This window comes from Sebastes fasciatus, chromosome 9, assembly GCF_043250625.1.
Source record: "Sebastes fasciatus isolate fSebFas1 chromosome 9, fSebFas1.pri, whole genome shotgun sequence".
Lineage (NCBI taxonomy): Eukaryota > Metazoa > Chordata > Actinopteri > Perciformes > Sebastidae > Sebastes > Sebastes fasciatus.
In genome coordinates this window covers 7,433,645-7,452,729 of record NC_133803.1, presented here as the reverse complement: position 1 = coordinate 7,452,729, position 19,085 = coordinate 7,433,645, and the positions used below count along the sequence as shown (strand labels likewise).

The 19,085-nt window shown below is 41.8% G+C and overlaps 1 protein-coding gene across 1 annotated transcript; it reads left to right on the top strand.

The window, feature by feature from the left end:
• Positions 1-214: 214 nt before the first annotated feature.
• On the top strand, positions 215-17,224 carry LOC141773719 (uncharacterized). Its single transcript, XM_074645691.1, has 8 exons — positions 215-623; positions 8,702-8,847; positions 8,972-9,617; positions 11,567-12,200; positions 14,592-14,659; positions 14,768-14,864; positions 14,956-15,074; positions 15,969-17,224. The coding sequence occupies exons 1-8, from the start codon at positions 423-425 to the stop codon at positions 16,518-16,520; spliced, it is 2,463 nt and encodes an 820-aa protein (XP_074501792.1). The 5' UTR covers positions 215-422; the 3' UTR covers positions 16,521-17,224.
• Positions 17,225-19,085: the final 1,861 nt, after the last annotated feature.

The following is a 19,085-nucleotide window of genomic DNA, read 5'->3' as shown; positions in this document are numbered from 1 at the left end:
CTTGTACGAATATTCTTGTCCAAGGATATTTGAAGTCATATTTTATATATATATATTTATATATATATATATATTTATATATATATATATATATATAGTTTATACGTATTTAGCCCCAGGATATGAATTGATGTTGTAAATTATGTAAAGTGATTTAAAATATCAAATAGAACAGGGACTTTAAACAGCTGACCAAGCGTAGACCTTTATTCTGAAGTAATTACTCCGGATGTTGTTCTGTGTCGCTGTTGTATTTCCGGTGTCATCAGTGGACCTACTCATAGACCCGCCACCGTGGAGCCTTTATATTTATATGTACACATCCATGAACCAGACACGATACTGGGTTTGAACAAATAGCACATTTGCTTGGAAACAGTTGTCTTTCTTTAAGTTGCCTCTGCGACCCGCTGAACACCGACATGTACCGGCCCGGTAAACCGACACACGGGCCGCCGCCGTACGGTCCTCCACCCCCCCACGGTCCTCCGTTCAGACCCGGAGGGCCCTGTAGTCTTCCTCCGCCTGGACACCTGACACCTGCACCCTGCGGACCATATGCGGCCTCAGCACCGGAGAGCCATTTCCTCCACAACCGGCCACCGAGAGGACACTTCATCAGTGTACGTACCCGACAGGCTAGCAGGCTAGCAGGCTAGCTCAGCCGGCTACAGCACAGAGCGTTATGCTAGCTAGCACATAGACCAGCGTGAGAAGCAGCGTTAGCGACACTTGGATCTCTCACGTTACACAACATCATATAGTCTTGTGTACATTTATCGCATCAAAGAAATGACTGTTGTCCTACTGTAGTAAGGCAAGGCAGCTTTATTGAACATTACGACAAAAGTGCAAAAGAACATTAAGACATAATTAAAACAGTTAAAACAACATTAAAGATTAGAAAATAAAAACAAGCTGAAAATAAAAGCTAGGATAGAAGCTAAAATAGAATATAACACACAAGAGAAGAAGATATAGTGCAGTATAAGATCATTATCTGCTTTAATAAAAGGCAGCAGCAGCAAACAGGACATTTTTAAGCTTTGATTTAAAATAACTCAGAGTTGGAGTTGGTCCTGCAGGTTTCTGGGAGCTTGTTCCAGATATTTAAGCAGACCTGATCCAGATGTCCTGAGAGGTCTGGATGGTTCATAACATAGCAGAAGATCAGAAATGTATTTTGGCCCTAAAGCATTTAGTGCTTTGTAAATTAGCAGGAGTATTTTTAAATCATTTCTCTGAGAGACAGGGAGCTAATGTAGAGACCTCAGGACTTGGTCTTAATGAGGACTCTAGCAGCAGCAGGTTCTGAATCAGCTGCAGCTGTCTGATCGATGTTTTTAGGAAAACCAGTAAAGACGCCGTTACAGTAGTCAAGTCGGCTGAAGATAAATGCATGGACTAGTTTTTCCAAATCCTGCTGAGACATCAGTCCTCTAATTCTTGCTATATTCTTCAGGTGATAGAAGGCTGTCTTTGTAATTGTCTTAATATGGTTGTTAAAGCTCAGGTCAGAGTCCATGACTACACGGCCCGTGTTGTCCGATCCAGTAGAAGAGCTACTGTAGCTCAAACTGCTGAAAAAGTTAATGCTGGTTCCGATAGAAAGGTGTCAGAACACACAGTGCATCTCAGTTTGTTGCGTATAAGGCTGCGTAGTCGTAGACCGGTGAAAGTGCCCATATTGTCATAATGCTATGGCTGATCGGTGTATATACACATAAACATCAACACACAAGCTTACAAAATGACTCAAAGTCATTCTATAAAAGTAAGTTTTAAGACGGGATTTAGAAGTCGTGACAGAGTCGGCTGATCTGATGCTCAGTACTGCAAAGGCTGGATCAGCATTTGTTTTTAACTTGGACTATGGAACAGTTAAAAGACCCAGACTGGCAGATCTGACCTGTTTGGACAGTACGGTGTGAGGAGCTCAGTTGGGTCATTCAGAGCTTTATACAGTATGTGATGTGTGAACTTTAAAATGTGTTCTAAAAGAAACTAGGAGCCAACGCAGTGGAGCCAAAGTCGGTGTGATGTGTGAGAGCATGGCTTAGTTCTGGTCAATCTGGAGCTGCTCAATTGTTTAGACATGTATACAAGGCATTACAGTAATCGAGACCGGAGGATATAAGAGCATGTATAATTTTCTCTGTGTTACTGAAAGACAGAACTGATCGAATTTTGGAGATATTCCTCAAAGCACGACTGGACTACTTTCTTTACGTGTCGCTCCAGACTCAAGTTACTATCCAGGATAACAGCCAGATATTTTGTGGCTGACTTTATGTTGGGAGTAAGGGAGCCAAGGAGTGGCTGTTTTTGTTTTGTGATGTGGTCAGGGCCAATGATGAGAACTTCTGTCTTGTCAGAGTAAAATTTTAAGAAGTTTTGGGACATCCAACTTTTTATGTTATGTAGGCAGCTATATAGCGATGCTAATTTACTGGTGATATGACACTCGCTAAGCTGGTAGCCTATGTCTGAAGCTTCAAGCCCTCTATTGGGAACATAGACTGTTTTGAAGAAGTGGACGTAGTCACTAGCGATTGGTCATGATTTTTGAATAGTCGTTAAATTAAAAAAATTAAATAGTTTATGCGACTATTCGTCCGGTCTTAAGAAATATATATTTCCTTTGTATTAACCGTTGCAGGCGCTACCTGGTAGTAATGTTGCTACCGGTAAAACGCGTGTGCCGCTTGCACAAACCCCTGTGTTAGGGAGGAGAGATGGGTATCCGGAGGCGTACACCGGGCGACCAGGGGGAGACCGCCACGCCGCACTTGGTTTAAGGTTCTGAATGGTGTGCCAGTCCCGTTGGCACCAGACCACCCTCCTTGGGCAGACCTCCCGCACCGTCGCGAGCGCACCCTAACGTTGTGTCCATGTGCAAGTGGTGCCGCGCCCCACGTAGGTTCAGCAGGTAGATCAGCTGTAGCGGAGCATATCTTCATTCAAACCCGACAGAAACAAAATATAACTTGTTGTAGGTGGCTCCCGTTCATTCCTATGAGAGTTGTTCAGTGGCGCGTGAAGCCAAAATGGCTCGACTGCTGAGTGATAAAGTACCTGGATCGCCCGGCGATCTTCAGTATCCATTGGGTCCATAGAGCAGGCGCAATAGTGTTTCTTTTAACTCCTCCTCCCAGCCCTCGCTCCAGCCTCAGTCTGGGTCTCATTCACGTGAACTGAGGAAGGAAAATAACTCTGGATTCAGCTACCAATTTTAGGACCTAATGATTTAAATAAGGGCTATTCAAGTTTTTGTACTGGGAAGTTGATTCACCTTAAAAAAATGTATCCTCTGAGTTACAGAGGTCTCTTTCTACTAATGTAAACTTATACGTGGCTCACTTCAAGATTTCTCAACATGGCAGGAGGCAGATTTGAACATTTGGACACCAGGATAATGCAGAAAGCCCCTGATCACTGACGGAGAATACAGTCCAACCAACTCAGCCCTGTATGATAAGAGTAGATGACAGTGCCAAGATATAAGTAACACAGTAGCTACAAGACTTGTAAAAGTGTGGCTACAAAGCTAAATAGTGCTGTCTGCAACCACAACTGAATTTTTAGTTCACAGAACCATATCGTATATATGCAATTTCATCTATGCATCCTGGCTGCTGAGGAGCCTACACCTTCCAATTTTTCAGAGGTCATTTCAGGCGCATGATGACGGTGGTCAAATTTGTCAGCACTGTACGGATCAGCCACTTCCATTGGTTACAGTGGACCTGGCTGTACAATGTACCTGCTTTACATCAAAACGGGTAAGTCAGCTGAAGCATTTTGTTTCCTCTCAAAGAAAAATGGACTAGGTTGTGCTTTTTCCATGCCACATATTATTATTATTATTATTATTTATTATTAGGTTTAAACTTTTATGCAACCTAAAAGACTTTTCTAATTTTCACTATTAGTGGTTATAACTTCTTCACTATGACTATTATGAAATAAAATTTACGTTTTTGTGTGATTTATGCACTAGAAATTATTATATTGTGATACATCATACATACATGTTTTTTTATTAATCTAATACGTGATCAATAATCAGTAGGTTCTTAACATTGCTTCCCATATTTTGCAGTAAAAAATGTAAAGGAATTAAAGATTGGCAGAAGCATTGGACCTGGCAGAACAGTGTTTGCAGCATTCGTCAGGGGTCTGCTGCGATGTCGGCAACCCGCCCGACCCGTCTTGAAACACGGAACCGGTCTCATTTACAGTGCTTTGTGAGTATGACTTTCTTGCAATATCATCACCATTCATATCTATACAACCAACGTGTTTACGATTAAATTGTTTACTAGAGCACAGGGGTGGAAGAAGTACTCAGAACTTGTATTAAGTAAAAGCAATACCAAATGTGTAAAAATACTCCCATGCAAGTCAATGCATTCAAAATCTTACTTGAGTAAAAGAACAAAAGTAGTAGCATCAAAATATACTTAAAGTACCAAAAGTAATAGTATGCAGAATGGCCCATTTCAGAATAATATATACATATTATATTATTGGATTATAATTCTTAATGCATTAATGTGCTCATCACTTTAATGTTGCGGCTGGTAAAGATGGAGCTAACTACTTTATAGACTATAATTAGGGGTGGGCGATATGGCAATAATATCATATCATGATTTTTTTCAGGCAGGATCACGATCTTATCAAGATTTTCTTTTCATGCTTGTTTTAAAGACAATTTTGCAAATTACTGAACATTACAACCAAACTAATTTCCGTATTTAAAAAAAATACAGCCCTGTAAGCTAATAAAACATAAGGAAAAAGAATAACAGATCATTAAGGCCAAACTGATTTTAATCAAGTGTATGGACAAGTATGAACATTCAACAAGAATTTGGCTTGGTTTAGACTTTTGCATAAATCCCATCCCATAATCAACATTGGTTTCAAAAGGTAAACAACAACACTCAAGTAAAGTGCACTCTTGCTACATCACATTAAAGGAACTGAATTGTAAATCAAGTAGCTCATTAGACACACATCCACAGGTGGAATATAGACAGCTGTAATAATTACTACTGTCAGCTGTCTCGGCAGAGAGAAGGGTCGACGCATAACTGACAGAGCCTCTAAATCAGGGGAACGGTGACGCTTGGTAGCGGTGGTTTGTGTGAATGGTTCTTTAGCCTAGCCAGCAGTCCCGCCCGGCATCCCCGTTTCTGCTTCCTCTCTCTACGTCGCTTCTCGGAGCCGATAACAGTCCATGTAGAACCCGGTGATCTGGAGATGTTCGCTTGAAGTCGCTTGTAGCTGGGGTACTGTGCTGTAATCCGGCGTTGATTAAGTCTTGACGACTACACACATACTTTGCCTGACAAAACTCGACAAGCAAATCCAGCATTCACACAAATAAGCACCAAACTAGGAAGCAAAGAGCCGTTGAACTGACGCACGCCGCCATGTTGAAACTACCAGCAACTGGTAGAATGTACACTGTAGCACGGTTCTACGATCTCGCTGTGAAGGCAGATCGTAGAGACATTTGAATCGTTCACGATCTAATATCGTCATATCGCACACCCCTAACTATAATTACATACTACTTTAAATGTACTTGGTTACATTCCACCACTGCTAGAGCACAAATCTGTTTACAAGAGCACAAAGTTTGCTCACAAAGGGCACCAGATTGATAACCTGATAACCAGGAGGTTTGTTTGACAGAACCATCTGAGAAGCACTGTTTGGAAAAGGGCAGGCACTTTCAAAAACAAAAATTACTTGGCAGGTAATTAGGTGAACCATCTGCTTGATTCGATACTATCACGATACTTGGGTGCCAATTCGATGTGTATTGTGATTTTTAAGTGTTGCGATTCGGTATTACGATTTATTGCAATTTTGTTAATTTTTTTAACACTAGACCATGGCAAAAAGTTGAATCATACACCTCTAAAAAAAACTAAAATCGCAATACATAGGTGAATCGATTTTTTTTTTCCAACCCTATCAAATAGCTGGATTGGATATTAGTGACAATGGGCCGATCTATTCAATTCAAGTCTATGTTTATGTATTATATACATTATATACTGGAATATATTTGTAGATATGTTTATTAGGAAAATCATGCTTAGTACCTTAAGTTACTCTCTAAAAACAAATGTGTCAATAGAATGTTTTTTTATTATTATTATTATTTACATTTGTTTTATTTTGTTGCATATATATCTACCTTTTCCTTTTGATGAATTCTAATTTTTTTGGACCACAAAGTGTTGGGCATAATCACAGCTGCACTTAATGTTTATTCTATTCTAATTACAAATTGATCATTTCCATATTTGCTTGGAAATGATTGCATGCGCAATTTACAAATTCCCTTTTTGTACACAGTGTTGATAAGTGATCGTCCTGGATAATATGTCAGTATGTGACTAGCCTGCTCTTGCCTTGTTTAACACCAAATGTTTATGTTGTTTTCATTTCAAGCAGAGTTACATGTGGAGGGTCCAGAAGTGACAATGAAGACCCCCGTGGCTTGTGGGAGAGAAGAAAAAGGAGCATGGTGGCTTTCAAAGGAGCATTCAGAATTAACTTTGCTTCAGACATGGAGAGAAATCCAATTGATTTGTGGCTGTTTGCGGTTGTTTGCCTATGTGAAAAAAAAGTTTACCATGAAAGTCACGCCTTTTATAAAGTTATGTTTAAGATCGACAGAGGAAATAGTTGTGCATTAAAAACGATGTAATTTCACTTAAGGTCAAAAGTGTCATTCTGGCATTTTTTTCCTGTTATTTTTAGCCATGCTAGTGGCCTGACTCTAAAGGCCCAGCTCTGAAGGCCCGGCTCTAAAGGCCCAGCTCTGGAGGCCCGGCTCTAAAGGCCCGACTCGGCTCTAAAGGCCTGACTCGGCTCTAAAGGCCTGACTCGGCTCTAAAGGCCCGGCTCTAAAGGCCCGACTCTAAAGGCCTGAATCTGCTCTAAAGGCCCGGCTCTAAAGGCCCGGCTCTAAAGGCCCGACTCTAAAGGCTAAAGGCTGGACTTTAAAGACCCGGCTCTAAAGGCCCGGCTCTAAAGGCCCGACTCTAGAGGCCTGAATCTGCTCTAAAGGCCCGGCACTAAAGGCCCGGCTCTAAAGGCCCGGCTCTAAAGGCCCGGCTCTAAAGGCCCGGCTCTAAAGGCCCGACTCGGCTCAAAAGGCCCGGCTCTAAAGGCCTGACTCGGCTCTAAAGGCCCGGCTCTAAAGGCCCGGCTCGGCTCTAAAGGCCCGGCTCTAAAGGCCTGACTCTGCTCAAAAGGCCCGGCTCTAAAGGCCTGACTCGGCTCTAAAGGCCTGACTCGGCTCTAAAGGCCCGGCTCTAAAGGCCCGGCTCTAAAGGCCCGACTCGGCTCTAAAGGCCCGACTCTAAAGGCCCGACTCGGCTCTAAAGGCCCGGCTCTAAAGGCCTGACTCGGCTCTAAAGGCCCGGCTCTAAAGGCCCGGCTCTAAAGGCCCGGCTCTGCTCAAAAGGCCCTGCTCAAAAGGCCCTGCTCAAAAGGCCCGGCTCTAAAGGCCTGACTCGGCTCTAAAGGCCCGGCTCTAAAGGCCTGGCCAAACAAGAAAGTTGCAGAGCTAACTTTAGTTACACGCCTTTGTGCTATATGGGGTTCTAGAAGCTACTTGCTTGTTGATCAAATATATTTAGTGACAGTAACTATAGATGAAATAAGGGATTTACTTTTGCACATCCACTTGACAATATCATATGTATCATATACATTATCTGCATTATATAATTGATTTCATGTGTGTATTAACCTATGATCATGCTTTTGTGTTGCCGTGTTTTGTCTCACAAAGGGAGTTCAACAGTGTTAGTACAAAATATATCAAAAAGTTGTAAGGAAACTGTTTGCTGTCTTTCTTTAAGTTGGTCTATTCAGTCTTTTCTCTGGTCCCTGGTCTCAGCACTGGCAACATGCTACACATTGTACCACTATTACCATTCTGTGACAGGCACATCCATATGCTGGATTTTATGCTATATTTATACCTCAAAGGTGTAACTACACCTCAAGGCTACAGTGTTCACGGACCGCAAGAGTTTAAGTATCCAATGCTGGTAGAGATTGTCGAGGGAAGACAACATTAAGCAATTTGGAGAAAGGCTCAGTGGTCATCATCTTGCAAAACCATCTCTACTGCAAACCTTGTGCTCACTGCGTTCACTGCTCTGTATCGCAGTGGATCTAAGAACGTAAGCACAGTGATTGCACGGAATAGTCTCCTACTCCGTAATGACACAGGGCAAACCTTCCCATCGTTGCTCTATCACCAAGTCAATAAGACAATGTAAGCATAATTACTATTATTATATTATTGTTGTGTGGGGTATATATAATTAAAGCACAATATGGCCTGATCATAATAAATCTGTCTAGTGTTAATGTGGTGCTAGCAGTGGGTGAAATCCCTGACCACTATAGTATATCAAAACTTGACTGCTGTAACCCTGGCGTCGCGTATAAATCCAGCTATATTCAGTAGCCGCCAGGGTTATGCTTTATATCAAGGTTCCGTAATAGATAATAAGGCCCTTATAGGTCCTTATAAGATGCAGGGGTATGTGAGCCATGCTCACTTTTGCCTTGTTTGTAACTGAAATAAGTATCTTATATATTACAATTGCAGTTCTGTCTTGTACTGCCCTATAACATGAATTCTGAACACTCTCAGCCCCACTGTAGCAGCTTCTCCATAGACCGTAGTACAATGATTGCTTTGGGAGGCAGCCAGCAGATCGTCCCTCCTGCACGACCACCGCACATTCAGGTCCCACAGTGGAATCCCCCTCCTGTGGAACATCATCCTCCAGACAGCAGGTATATCTGCGTATTTGTTGATTTAAATGTTTTGTGTAAGACTAAGCAGGAACAGTTGCACTAATGTTTTAATGTATATTTTGAATTTGCTTGTCATTTGAAACACATGCATGCTGCCTTTCAGTGACCAAGCTGGTGAGGAATTCCTAAGATGCATTGCAGCCAACAAGCCTCTCCCAGACTATCTCAAAGGGAACATGGCATACAACCTGGCTGAAGCATTTAAGTCGGCTAATGTCCTGAAAGAAGCCATCAAATCAGACCCTCAGTTCCAGAAGCATGTGACCAAGAGTAAGAGCCGTAGTCGAGAGCGTGGCAAATCTCGAGCCAAGAGCCGTAGTCGAAGCCGTGGCAAATCTCGAGCCAAGAGCCGTGGGCGAAGCAAAAGCCGGCCACCCAGCCGAAGCAGAGGAAGGAGTCATGCTCGTGGCAAAAGCAGGGCGAGAAGCAAAAGCAGGCCGAGAAGCAAAAGCAGGGCGAGGAGCAAAAGCAGGGCTCGCAGTAGGAGTCGTAGCCAGAGCCGAAGCAAGAAGAAGAGTAATGTACGGAGCAAGAGCCGGGTCAGGAGGTCCAAGTCTCGGAGTAGCAGTGGTGAAAAGAGCCATGGCAAAGACAAAAAGAGAAAGAGGAGCCCCAGCCCCAGCCACAGCCAGAGCAGCAGTAACAATCTGACAGGGAATAGTCTGTTAGAAGGACTGAAGCTGGTCATGAACAGCAAAGAACTGGAAGAGCGGTTGCCTACCCTCAAAGATGCCATCCTCACTATTCAGGTAGAGCTCATCATTCATTCTCCAAAATGTCTTGTTTCAGTCAGTTATCAGCGTAAATCTGCACAAAAAGTGTGATTCAGGACTACCAGCATGTAAAACTTATAAACCTTAAACGAGGTACCACATATATGGATTCTTTCTTTTTTTTCTTTTTTAAGGAAATTTAAGTAACTTGTAGCCAACTTCATGTAACTTGATTTAAAAATGTGATGGCTGCAGCTCTTAGTGGGTAGGATGATGATGATGATGATGATCCGCTACAGACTGAAAGAAGGGTTAAGGTGATGGGATGCTGCTGTGTTGAGTATAATGAAATTACTAATTTATATTCAAAGGCCAGTAAGTAATGCAGAACCAAATTACCCCATTTATAACCATTGCCGATGCACAAAACGGGCCTTGAAACATGCGTACGCCACATCCCACCGCTTTCTATGATGGTGCATTGATGTGATGTATTGTAGTGCACAGCTCGCGTCACCAGAGGTCGGTCTCTACTGGTGTGTAACAGGCCGCTGAGCTCAGAAAGATGGCGATTATGAATGGTGGGGAAATGTTACAGGACTTGGGGGGATATTTTGGGTTTAGTCTTTTTCCAACTTCAAAAGCAGTTTCTAGCCACAGGATTTTCTTCAACTGCCAGTCTGCCACCATATAATCTCCTCTCAGCCCATCGATGTGTTGGCACTGTAGGTACCTGCTGTGTGTGTAACGTTACAGAGTCGTTTGTGTGGTTGAGATAATCGAGGGAGACCCCGGTGAATATGAAGTTATACCGCAGTATAAATGAGGCCCCTGGTTTTTAGGTTATGTGTAAAAAAGTGTAGATTTTGTATGTGATTATAACATTTTAAATTCCTCTAATAATATAAGTTTAGAGAAAAATTAGATAATCCCAGTGGAAATTAGTGCTGATTGTGCTGTACTGCAGTCAGGGTCTGAAATTAGCACCCGCCAAATGGGGGGAAATTGTTGGCATTGACAAATTAAGTCATCAGGACACCCGCCACTTTGGCAGGCAGGGAAAACGCTAATGATGGGAATAGAGAACCGTAGTTGTCCGTTTTCTTGCCATTTCATGCCTCTGTGAGTATCGAATTCTCTTATGGATGCTTTCCCACAGTTCCCGCTGCACAATGATGCATACGCACGCTGGATCATGTTTCAGTTTGTTTGGGACCAGAGCCACGGCGGAAAGAAAAAAAGGGCTCAACAACGTGGCGCTACTATTCCTAAACCTGAGGGGACGCACCCTATTTTTTCCCCTGATAAAGCTCCACTGTGAACAACAAATCTGTGTTTAAATCGGCAGGAGTAGAGTTAGTAAGGTTAGCTGTTAGCAGGAGGTGGGCAGCATAGTCCTGCTTGGATAAATAGCGGAGATACTCACGTTAACGGAGGTGCCATTGAGTTATTGTTATGAGGCGTTCGAAGTACGCTCAGGAAAAAGGACTATTGGGCGAAGGTAAATTACAACGTCATCATGATGTGTTTAAATGTAATATCGTAAAATAACGTTTTTGGCGAGAAACTTGAATAAATCCAAGGAGATGTTTTCACATCAATATAAAATAGATATTAAAGAGGGAATTATGACCTGTTTAACTTCCTAAAAAAAACTATATTTTAGGTGTATTTGCTGCCAACAGAGAGCTCTCACTATGAACAAAGATTTTAGACACACTTTGTAAAACGTAACACTTTGAGTAATTAAATACTTGAAGTATTATCAGCTATCAAATACCTTATGCAAGCACGAGATAAAAATACTTAAAATTACAGTTAGTGTGTGCGTTTCATGCATCTCCTGAGATTCAGATTAGATTTAAATTGATAAAAATAAAACGATTGCATGGATAGACTTGGCAGTATGTAACCAAGCAAGATAACAAAGTGAAGGAGCTACCATCTGTTAACTGTATGTCATTGTTGTGATCTCTTCTGTACAGGCGTCAGAGTGTGTGCCTGATGAGCACAGACATCAGCAACATGACAGTAAGGAGAATTCAACGTCATTGGAAAATGACAGTATGCTCCTTCCCCACGACCGAGTAGGCAATGACTTCTCTTGGCTCCAGGCGCAAAGTCCAGAGGACTCTGCAGCCCTGAAGGCTGATGAGCTTGAAGATGAAGAGTCGTTTTTATACGGGAATGAAGAAACTGGAGGAAAACAAGCCAATAAATCCTCTACCACACTTTTTCCATCATTTTCCCAGACTGGAGAACATGCCAAACTACAGGAAATGGCAAGTTCAGGCAGTCAAAAACATCATCAGAACAAGTCCATATTCAGTAGCTTTGGGGATCCGCTTGACCAGAAGCAACCCCTTCAGATGACTTCCTCAAACTTAGCCCTGACCAATCTGGACAGCAGTGAGTGTGAGAAGATCAAGAACATACTAAAAAGTCTGGGCACAGCAGATGTCAGCGACTTCATGGTTAAGATGCAGGGGCAAAAGGAGGGGAAGCAGCTGTCAACGGCACTTCCTGATTCAGACCAAACAGCCGCAGGTTTAGCATTACCAGCACTGAGTAACCCCAACGTACGGCAAGCTCTGGAGTCTCTGCAGTCACTGATCAAAGGTGAGACTCTTGTATTTAATGAAGTCAGCTATAGCTTCTTATATTTACTAACCATGCCTTCACACTGCAACCAGAGTTTTTTATTTTGATTGACTTTTGGTTATGTCAAAAGTTTGAACTGTGTCTGTTAAAGTGGCAATAGACACATTTTATGCTTTAAAGGAGCTAAATATGGGATCGGGAGCATTTCTATTGTCTCTCAAATGCTCTCAACATGGCAACGGTGCCAACAGTGCAAACAACGGTGAGAAGTTCTGACAGAGTAAACTGTTTACCTGGGGAGGGGGGGAACTGGAGGGCGGGTGCTACGGTTCCGCCACGACGCCGTCGGTCGGGACGGCGTTATCGGCTTTAACCGCAGTGTGAGAACAGTGCAGTGGGGCAGCTGTACGATACGACTGCCATGTGCGATAAGATTGTTCAATACTGCGATGACGATATGACTTGCGATAAATAAACAAATATAATTGTTCATATTAACTATACATATACATATATTTTAAATTGGCCAGGCTACATGATGTTTCTGGAGCAATAACAGTAATGTTTACAACAGCAAAGTCACCATATAATCTCATTAATATCTCACTGGAAAAAGCTGCTTTTTCTCAGCCAACTGATCAGTTTACCAGTAAGATACATGACAAACTAACCTAAACAGTTAGACTACATAACCTACTGCCAGCTTCAGTTTCAGTCTTGTGTAGCCGAGGGTTACGCTGCTCCTATACTTTATGAAGATAATAAATGGTCAACAACAGCGCATCACCGCTTCACGCCTTCTGTTCCTCCCTCCACAATAAACTCCCCGGACACAAACACTGGAACACGGCTTTCTAGAGGGAACTAAAGACATTCACAACTCAACTAAATAACTTACACGTGTTTACAATTAGCTGTTAGCCACCGAGCTAACGCGCTTGTGTAAACATAGTAGCGGTGGACGAGAGACTGACGATGTTTGTGACAGTGACGATGAAAATACGATTTATCGGTCAGCCCTACCGTGAGCTAGTCAGTGGGGCACGCTCACATCACGAGAGAGAGACTTCATTCTCTGCTCAAGTAGACATTACTCCTCTATTTCTTTACCTAGACGATAGTTGTTGACAATATATTAATGCTGATATCATAGACTCGGTTAGACATTACTCCTCTTTATCTTTACATAGACAATAGTTGTTGATGATATATTAATGCTCTGAATATTGAATTTAGCACCTTTAACTTACTGTTATAGCCCCATTTCGACCTCAGGAACTTTACCCTGAACTAAGAACCTTATGAGGAACTCATTGCGTTTCGACTGCAGGGACCAGGGTCTAAATTCAGTTCCGGGGGAATTTTACCCCCCAAAAAAGGGGATGACCTTCGCTGATTGGTCAAACACACACACACACACACACACACACACACAGCGCCGCTGCTTCAACAATACCGCTTCAATCATGAAAGGAAGTATCAAGGAAGTACTCTAGCATCGATTTAGGACCATTTAGGATGAGGGGAGAGCATTTGTCTTTGATTGATAACATTAAAAGTGAAGTTAGGCTCTGCTGTTGGCTTCCCGACTCATTTTAAAAATGACAGAGAAAAAGAGAGAGAGACCACGTAGAAGAGACAGACAGTGCAGCGGTGCAGTGAATGAGAGAAAAAGAGGTTATTTTCTGATTGTTTCACAGCAGTTACATTATAAAGCACAAATAAATAACCATCAAACACTGGACAGATGACTTACAATGGAGACAGACGCTCTTAGTTTTATTTTCCTGTGCTGCAGCAGGCGGACACACTGAACGTCAGGCTGCAGAGGGAGTTTACCGTTGTGACCACCAAGCAGCCCTCGTCACATGGCATGTTGCTTTCTATTATGTCAGCCGACTAATTTGCCTAAATCTCTGCAGGTCTTCAGACTGCGGTAGAAACACAGACAACAGTGGGCTGGAGGAACCTTTTAGTTCCTGTACTAAAAACGCCAGGAACTTCTTGGTGGAAACCCAGTTTATGAAGTAAATGTTGAATAGAATAACAACACCATAGTATTATTATCATTGTTTTTAATCATTACTTTTCAAAAAACAATTGCAGTAACTGCAGTATCAGACAAATTACAGTTACTCATTACATATATACTTACACCTGTTCTTACCGCTGCACCTTTAAGGATAAGGCTGTTTTCCATATGATAAAAAATGCGTGTCAAATTGATTTTTTGGATCTGTTTCTCTCCAGTTGTCAAGGATAAGATTTAGTGACGGCTGAATGTGGTGGTGAACCCGATAAGTTGGAAACTGGTGCCACCGGGCTTGAGGATTTGTCTTCTGTCTTTGTTGTTTAATGCTTTTGATATAAAATACAGGATCATGTTGTTCTTCTTCTTTCTTCCTTAAGCGACAAAGGACAAGCGTGAAAATAGGGACGGCAGTAGCTCATCTCAGAAATCCTCTGATAAACACAAGGTAATGGATCTCCAGGCTGTGTCACTGACTACTGAACATCAGAGTGATACAGTTGATTAAAGAACAGTGAAACTCCTTCATTTTGAACTTGTTATTTGTGTTTCTCAGGCAGGTGACAATGAGGACAGGAAGAAAGACAAACAAGGCAGAATAACTAAAATGGAGTCCTTGATGAGAGAACTGGAAGGACTGTTGAAACAGGATGGTAAAGCACTTTTCTCTAATGACGACTCTATGCTTCATGTTGTCTTTCGTGTCTTCCCTATGCTTCACTGCCATTTCTTTTCCATTTGCAGGATTGAGTTTCCTGACGCCAGTAATTGGGTTTTACTGCCAGAAATGTGAGGAGTTCATTGGAGATTTGAATAGTGCTGAAAACCACGCAGCCATCCACCGCCATAGTAACTCCAGCAGTGTAAGTAGAACTCTTGATTACCTCTGTGTGGTGATATTTTTATTGTCAACAAATCTCATGAAAAGACTGAAACCAACAGTGAATGTATCTACTAGCAAGTATTGTGTGTGTATCAAAGCCTGATATATGTTCTTCCTGTGTGTTATAGAGCTCCATTGTTGTCTAAAATTATTATAAACACGGTGACATGTTCCTTCATCACCATGAACACACACACGGTCCTTTGTTTTGACTCAATCCCATATCCACCGTCCTGCTGCCACTAATACCCTTTTCACACCGAGGACTCAACCAGGGTTGAACCAGGGTCAGATAACCATGGTCCAAGTAAAGATATATTTTTAAATCAGCACTTTCTGCTTTCATTTCAAAATAAAAGCCCTCAAGCGTTTTTTTCTGTGGACAGAATTCCTTCATTTGTTAACCTGAGGCTTTTATTCTGAAATATGTGCCTGACAGTGTTGTAGAACATGCAGTGACTTGCAGAGCTCCATGAATGAATAAAGTATAGGGTTTTAATGGTGGATTATTACTATTATTTACAAATTACCACATGTTTCTTCACCTTTCTCTGTCTAAAATAAACATAAATTACATTTATAATTAAATTAAATGGCCATTATGAACAGCAAACTCTATGTAGAAAGAAAGGGCTGCCGCCACGCGACGACTGAAATTTGTTTTACACATTGATTGTCCAACTAATGGGTATAAATCCCATACCTTTTTTACTACTCTAAGGACAAACTTTACATTTTAGCCCCGTCACATTTCATCAGAAGCAAAATCTGTTGTCCAGCAATGTCATATTATGAGGTTTAGTGACCATCTCTGTCTTAAGGTTGCCATTAACTTCTTTATCTTCACGCTGCAAAATTGTCTTTGTGTTTTTAGCAAAAAGGGAAGTTGGACAGGCATGCTGAAGACCGCAAGGGACATTCGCACCATGTCCGCAACAGCTCTCAGCACCCACCCCCCTCAGACAAGAGAGATCACAGGGACCACGGTTACCGTAGAGATCCAGGAGACAACAGGAATCACAGAGACTGCCAACGAGACTGGAGGGACGAAAGAGATCACAGAAGCAAACCCAACGATGACGGCAGGAGCCACAGGGCCGGGCAGGAAAACATCTCCTTGCCGGAAAGGATGAGCAAGGAGAGGATGCTCATAACGGTGTCCCGTGGAGTGACACCTCCTCCAAATGTCAGGGTCAAGGAGGAAGTGAACAAGGAGCACACCGTAGGAAGCCATAGCAAAGGCAAAGTGGAAGACACAGACAGCAAGGGGAAATCATCCAAGAGCAGCAGAGAAAAAGTTGACAAAGAAAAAGATGAAAGCAGTGACGGTAGTGACGGTGGCAAAGGAAAAACGCCAAAAGCAAAAGTGTCTAAAAAGAAAAAGAAGAAGGAGAAAAAGAAGAAGAAGGAGAAGGAGAAGTCCTAATTGTTGTATTATGTTTGTCTCTAGTCTGATCCCTGAGGTGATGCTGGCAGCTTGTTCTCATTACACTTGTGGGAACCTTCTCGTTGTTTCTTTCTCTCATCCCAGTTAGTTATTTTGTCATTGATGTGATCAGAAGAAGGAGGCAGAACTCAAGGATCGATCATCATTGTGCTTAAAGGAAAAGTCTGAGTTGTTAGGACCATAGTCAAAAGTGAAGGTTAATATCAATTATATCTTTGTGCATCTGGTACAGAGATGGGTCTTACCTATAGTATAGTTAGCACCATGATTGGAAGCGGCGGGAAGTTATGAATTCTTGGAGGTGTAATTCCCCACCCTCGATAGAGCTGCTTCCAATGTTTGTGCCAACTATGGCCTAGAGCATCCTCTACTGATCTCTACTGGACACACACAGATTATATTGATATGTTCATGTATGGTTAAGTATGCCCTCACTTCCTGCTGTCATGTTTGAATTCAATGTTTGAATTATTTTTGTACACAAACTCATCTTTCTCAGTACCATTGCTACTGTGTGCATATTTTCCAACGACCAACTGCATTATAGTGTTAGAAATGTGATATGTGTGTATGTCGCAGTTAGTTCCATTTTCTTACTCGTCTGCATTTTTATCTGAAATACAAGATTAAACAGAAGTCTGTCTCCTGTGGTGACTTTGTATAATAAAGAAATGTGTGCATAATTTTATTTTATTTCTTTGCAGTGCATTAGCCATATTTATGTACCTCAGTTCAGGGCTTCACACCGCAGATATCCTGAGTCCTGTCTGCTAATGCACTTTGGTTAAGGTTAGTGAAAGGTGGTAGTTTCGGTTAAATGTTAATATGCACATCAGGTCTTGTGCTTGTGCAACCAAGAGCTGTGAGTGCATAAACATAACTAAATAATTCTGTAGTCAGTGCAATATGTTATGTTAATAGAAAATGTAATCTGACCAGCATTATGTTTCCTTCAGGATATTAACTATTATTTATTATATTATATTTGCAGTTGCAAATCAGCAGTCTACTACTGTCATTTCTAGGTGACTATGTTTTACCAGCATAATATTTCTACAGCTGTAATAATACCAGCCTTATCACTTGTTTATGAGAAAATCTGTACAATATTTGGCTTTCACCTGGCAGACATCTTGACTCGTCATAGTGGGAAAAGCATCCCGTTGTGATCCTATTAATACTAACAAAGGAAGTCCAGATTTCTGCTGTGTTAAAGGGTCTATAACAGGATTCTGAATGAATGAAAGTCATTCATTTGATTATTTACACCTGTGCTTTCCATATTGTGACATGTCAAAGTTTCTTCCATGAAAGAGCTGTGTATTGTGTCATATAGAGGTCTACAATTCAAGCCAGGGTTCCTGTCCAAACCAAAATCACACCTCTTCAGGGAGTAGTTTAGAATGTATCCAAGATGCACATTTAAACATTAATTACTACTATTTTTGTTGGATTTAGAGCAAGGGGCTAGAATAAATTATATTCAGAGTTCTAACTCGCACAGACTCCGGTCTGGGCAAAGAGCCCAAAGCCGCGTTAAAGTACCATGTGCCCCGGGGCAGTAGGGAGGTCCCAATCAAATTTATTGATCCTGATTCTTAAATATGTAGTATGTGCCAATACGTGCATCATTAAGCCTAGTGCTTATAGTTAATGTTGGTCCTGCTGACGAGAATACTTTAAAAACTTTCTGAACACCACAGCATCTCTGTTTGTCTGTGTCCCAATAGCACAGCTGTGTACCTCTCTCTCTCTCTCTCTCTCTCTCTCTCTCTCACACTCTCACTCTCTCTCACTCTCTCTCTCTCTCTCTCTCTCTCTCTCTCTCTCTCACTCTCTCTCTCTCCTGGCTGTCTGTGCCTCTTTCCAGATGTTTGAATCTGGATCTTTCCCTCTGCCCCTTCTGTGTGAATGGTGTGCTGGATGGTGGAGAGAGAGGAGGTTGTGTGGCTCAGGTCCTATCGGTTTCCCAGATCCATTCTTCATATATGTTTGCAATCTCTCTATAATGTTGTCATCTTGATTGTCTATGCTGTAATTTTACTAAGTTATTCTGTACACACAACATCTGTTGCACGTCTGTCCATCCAGGTTGTTGTTGCTCTTCCTGAAGTTTTGGGGGGAGTGCTACTGTACCTTATCAATCAGGGGTCACTAAGGACAGAGGGTGTCATATGCTGCAACTTTGTGATTTGTTATATTGGGCTATATATCAAAAATTTACTTGATCAAATGTTTATTTTTCCTTACATAATGCTGTTGCATGTAAGGAAGCGTACAGTGAAGCTACAGTAAAAGGTGGGCTCTGATAGTTGGGATTGGAGCTCCATCCTTTTATACTGACTGTTGCTCCAGTATATACCTACAGTATATCCCCAGAGAGTGTTCATAGGATGAAAGGTGTTCTAATTAACATATTGTACAAATGCTTTCATTTTTTTCCCACAGAATCACTGTAAAATAATAAAATGTATAAAGACTTGGCTTTTCCAATTTGATAACATTTTCTATGCTTATAGGTCATGTCTGATGAGTAAAATCCAG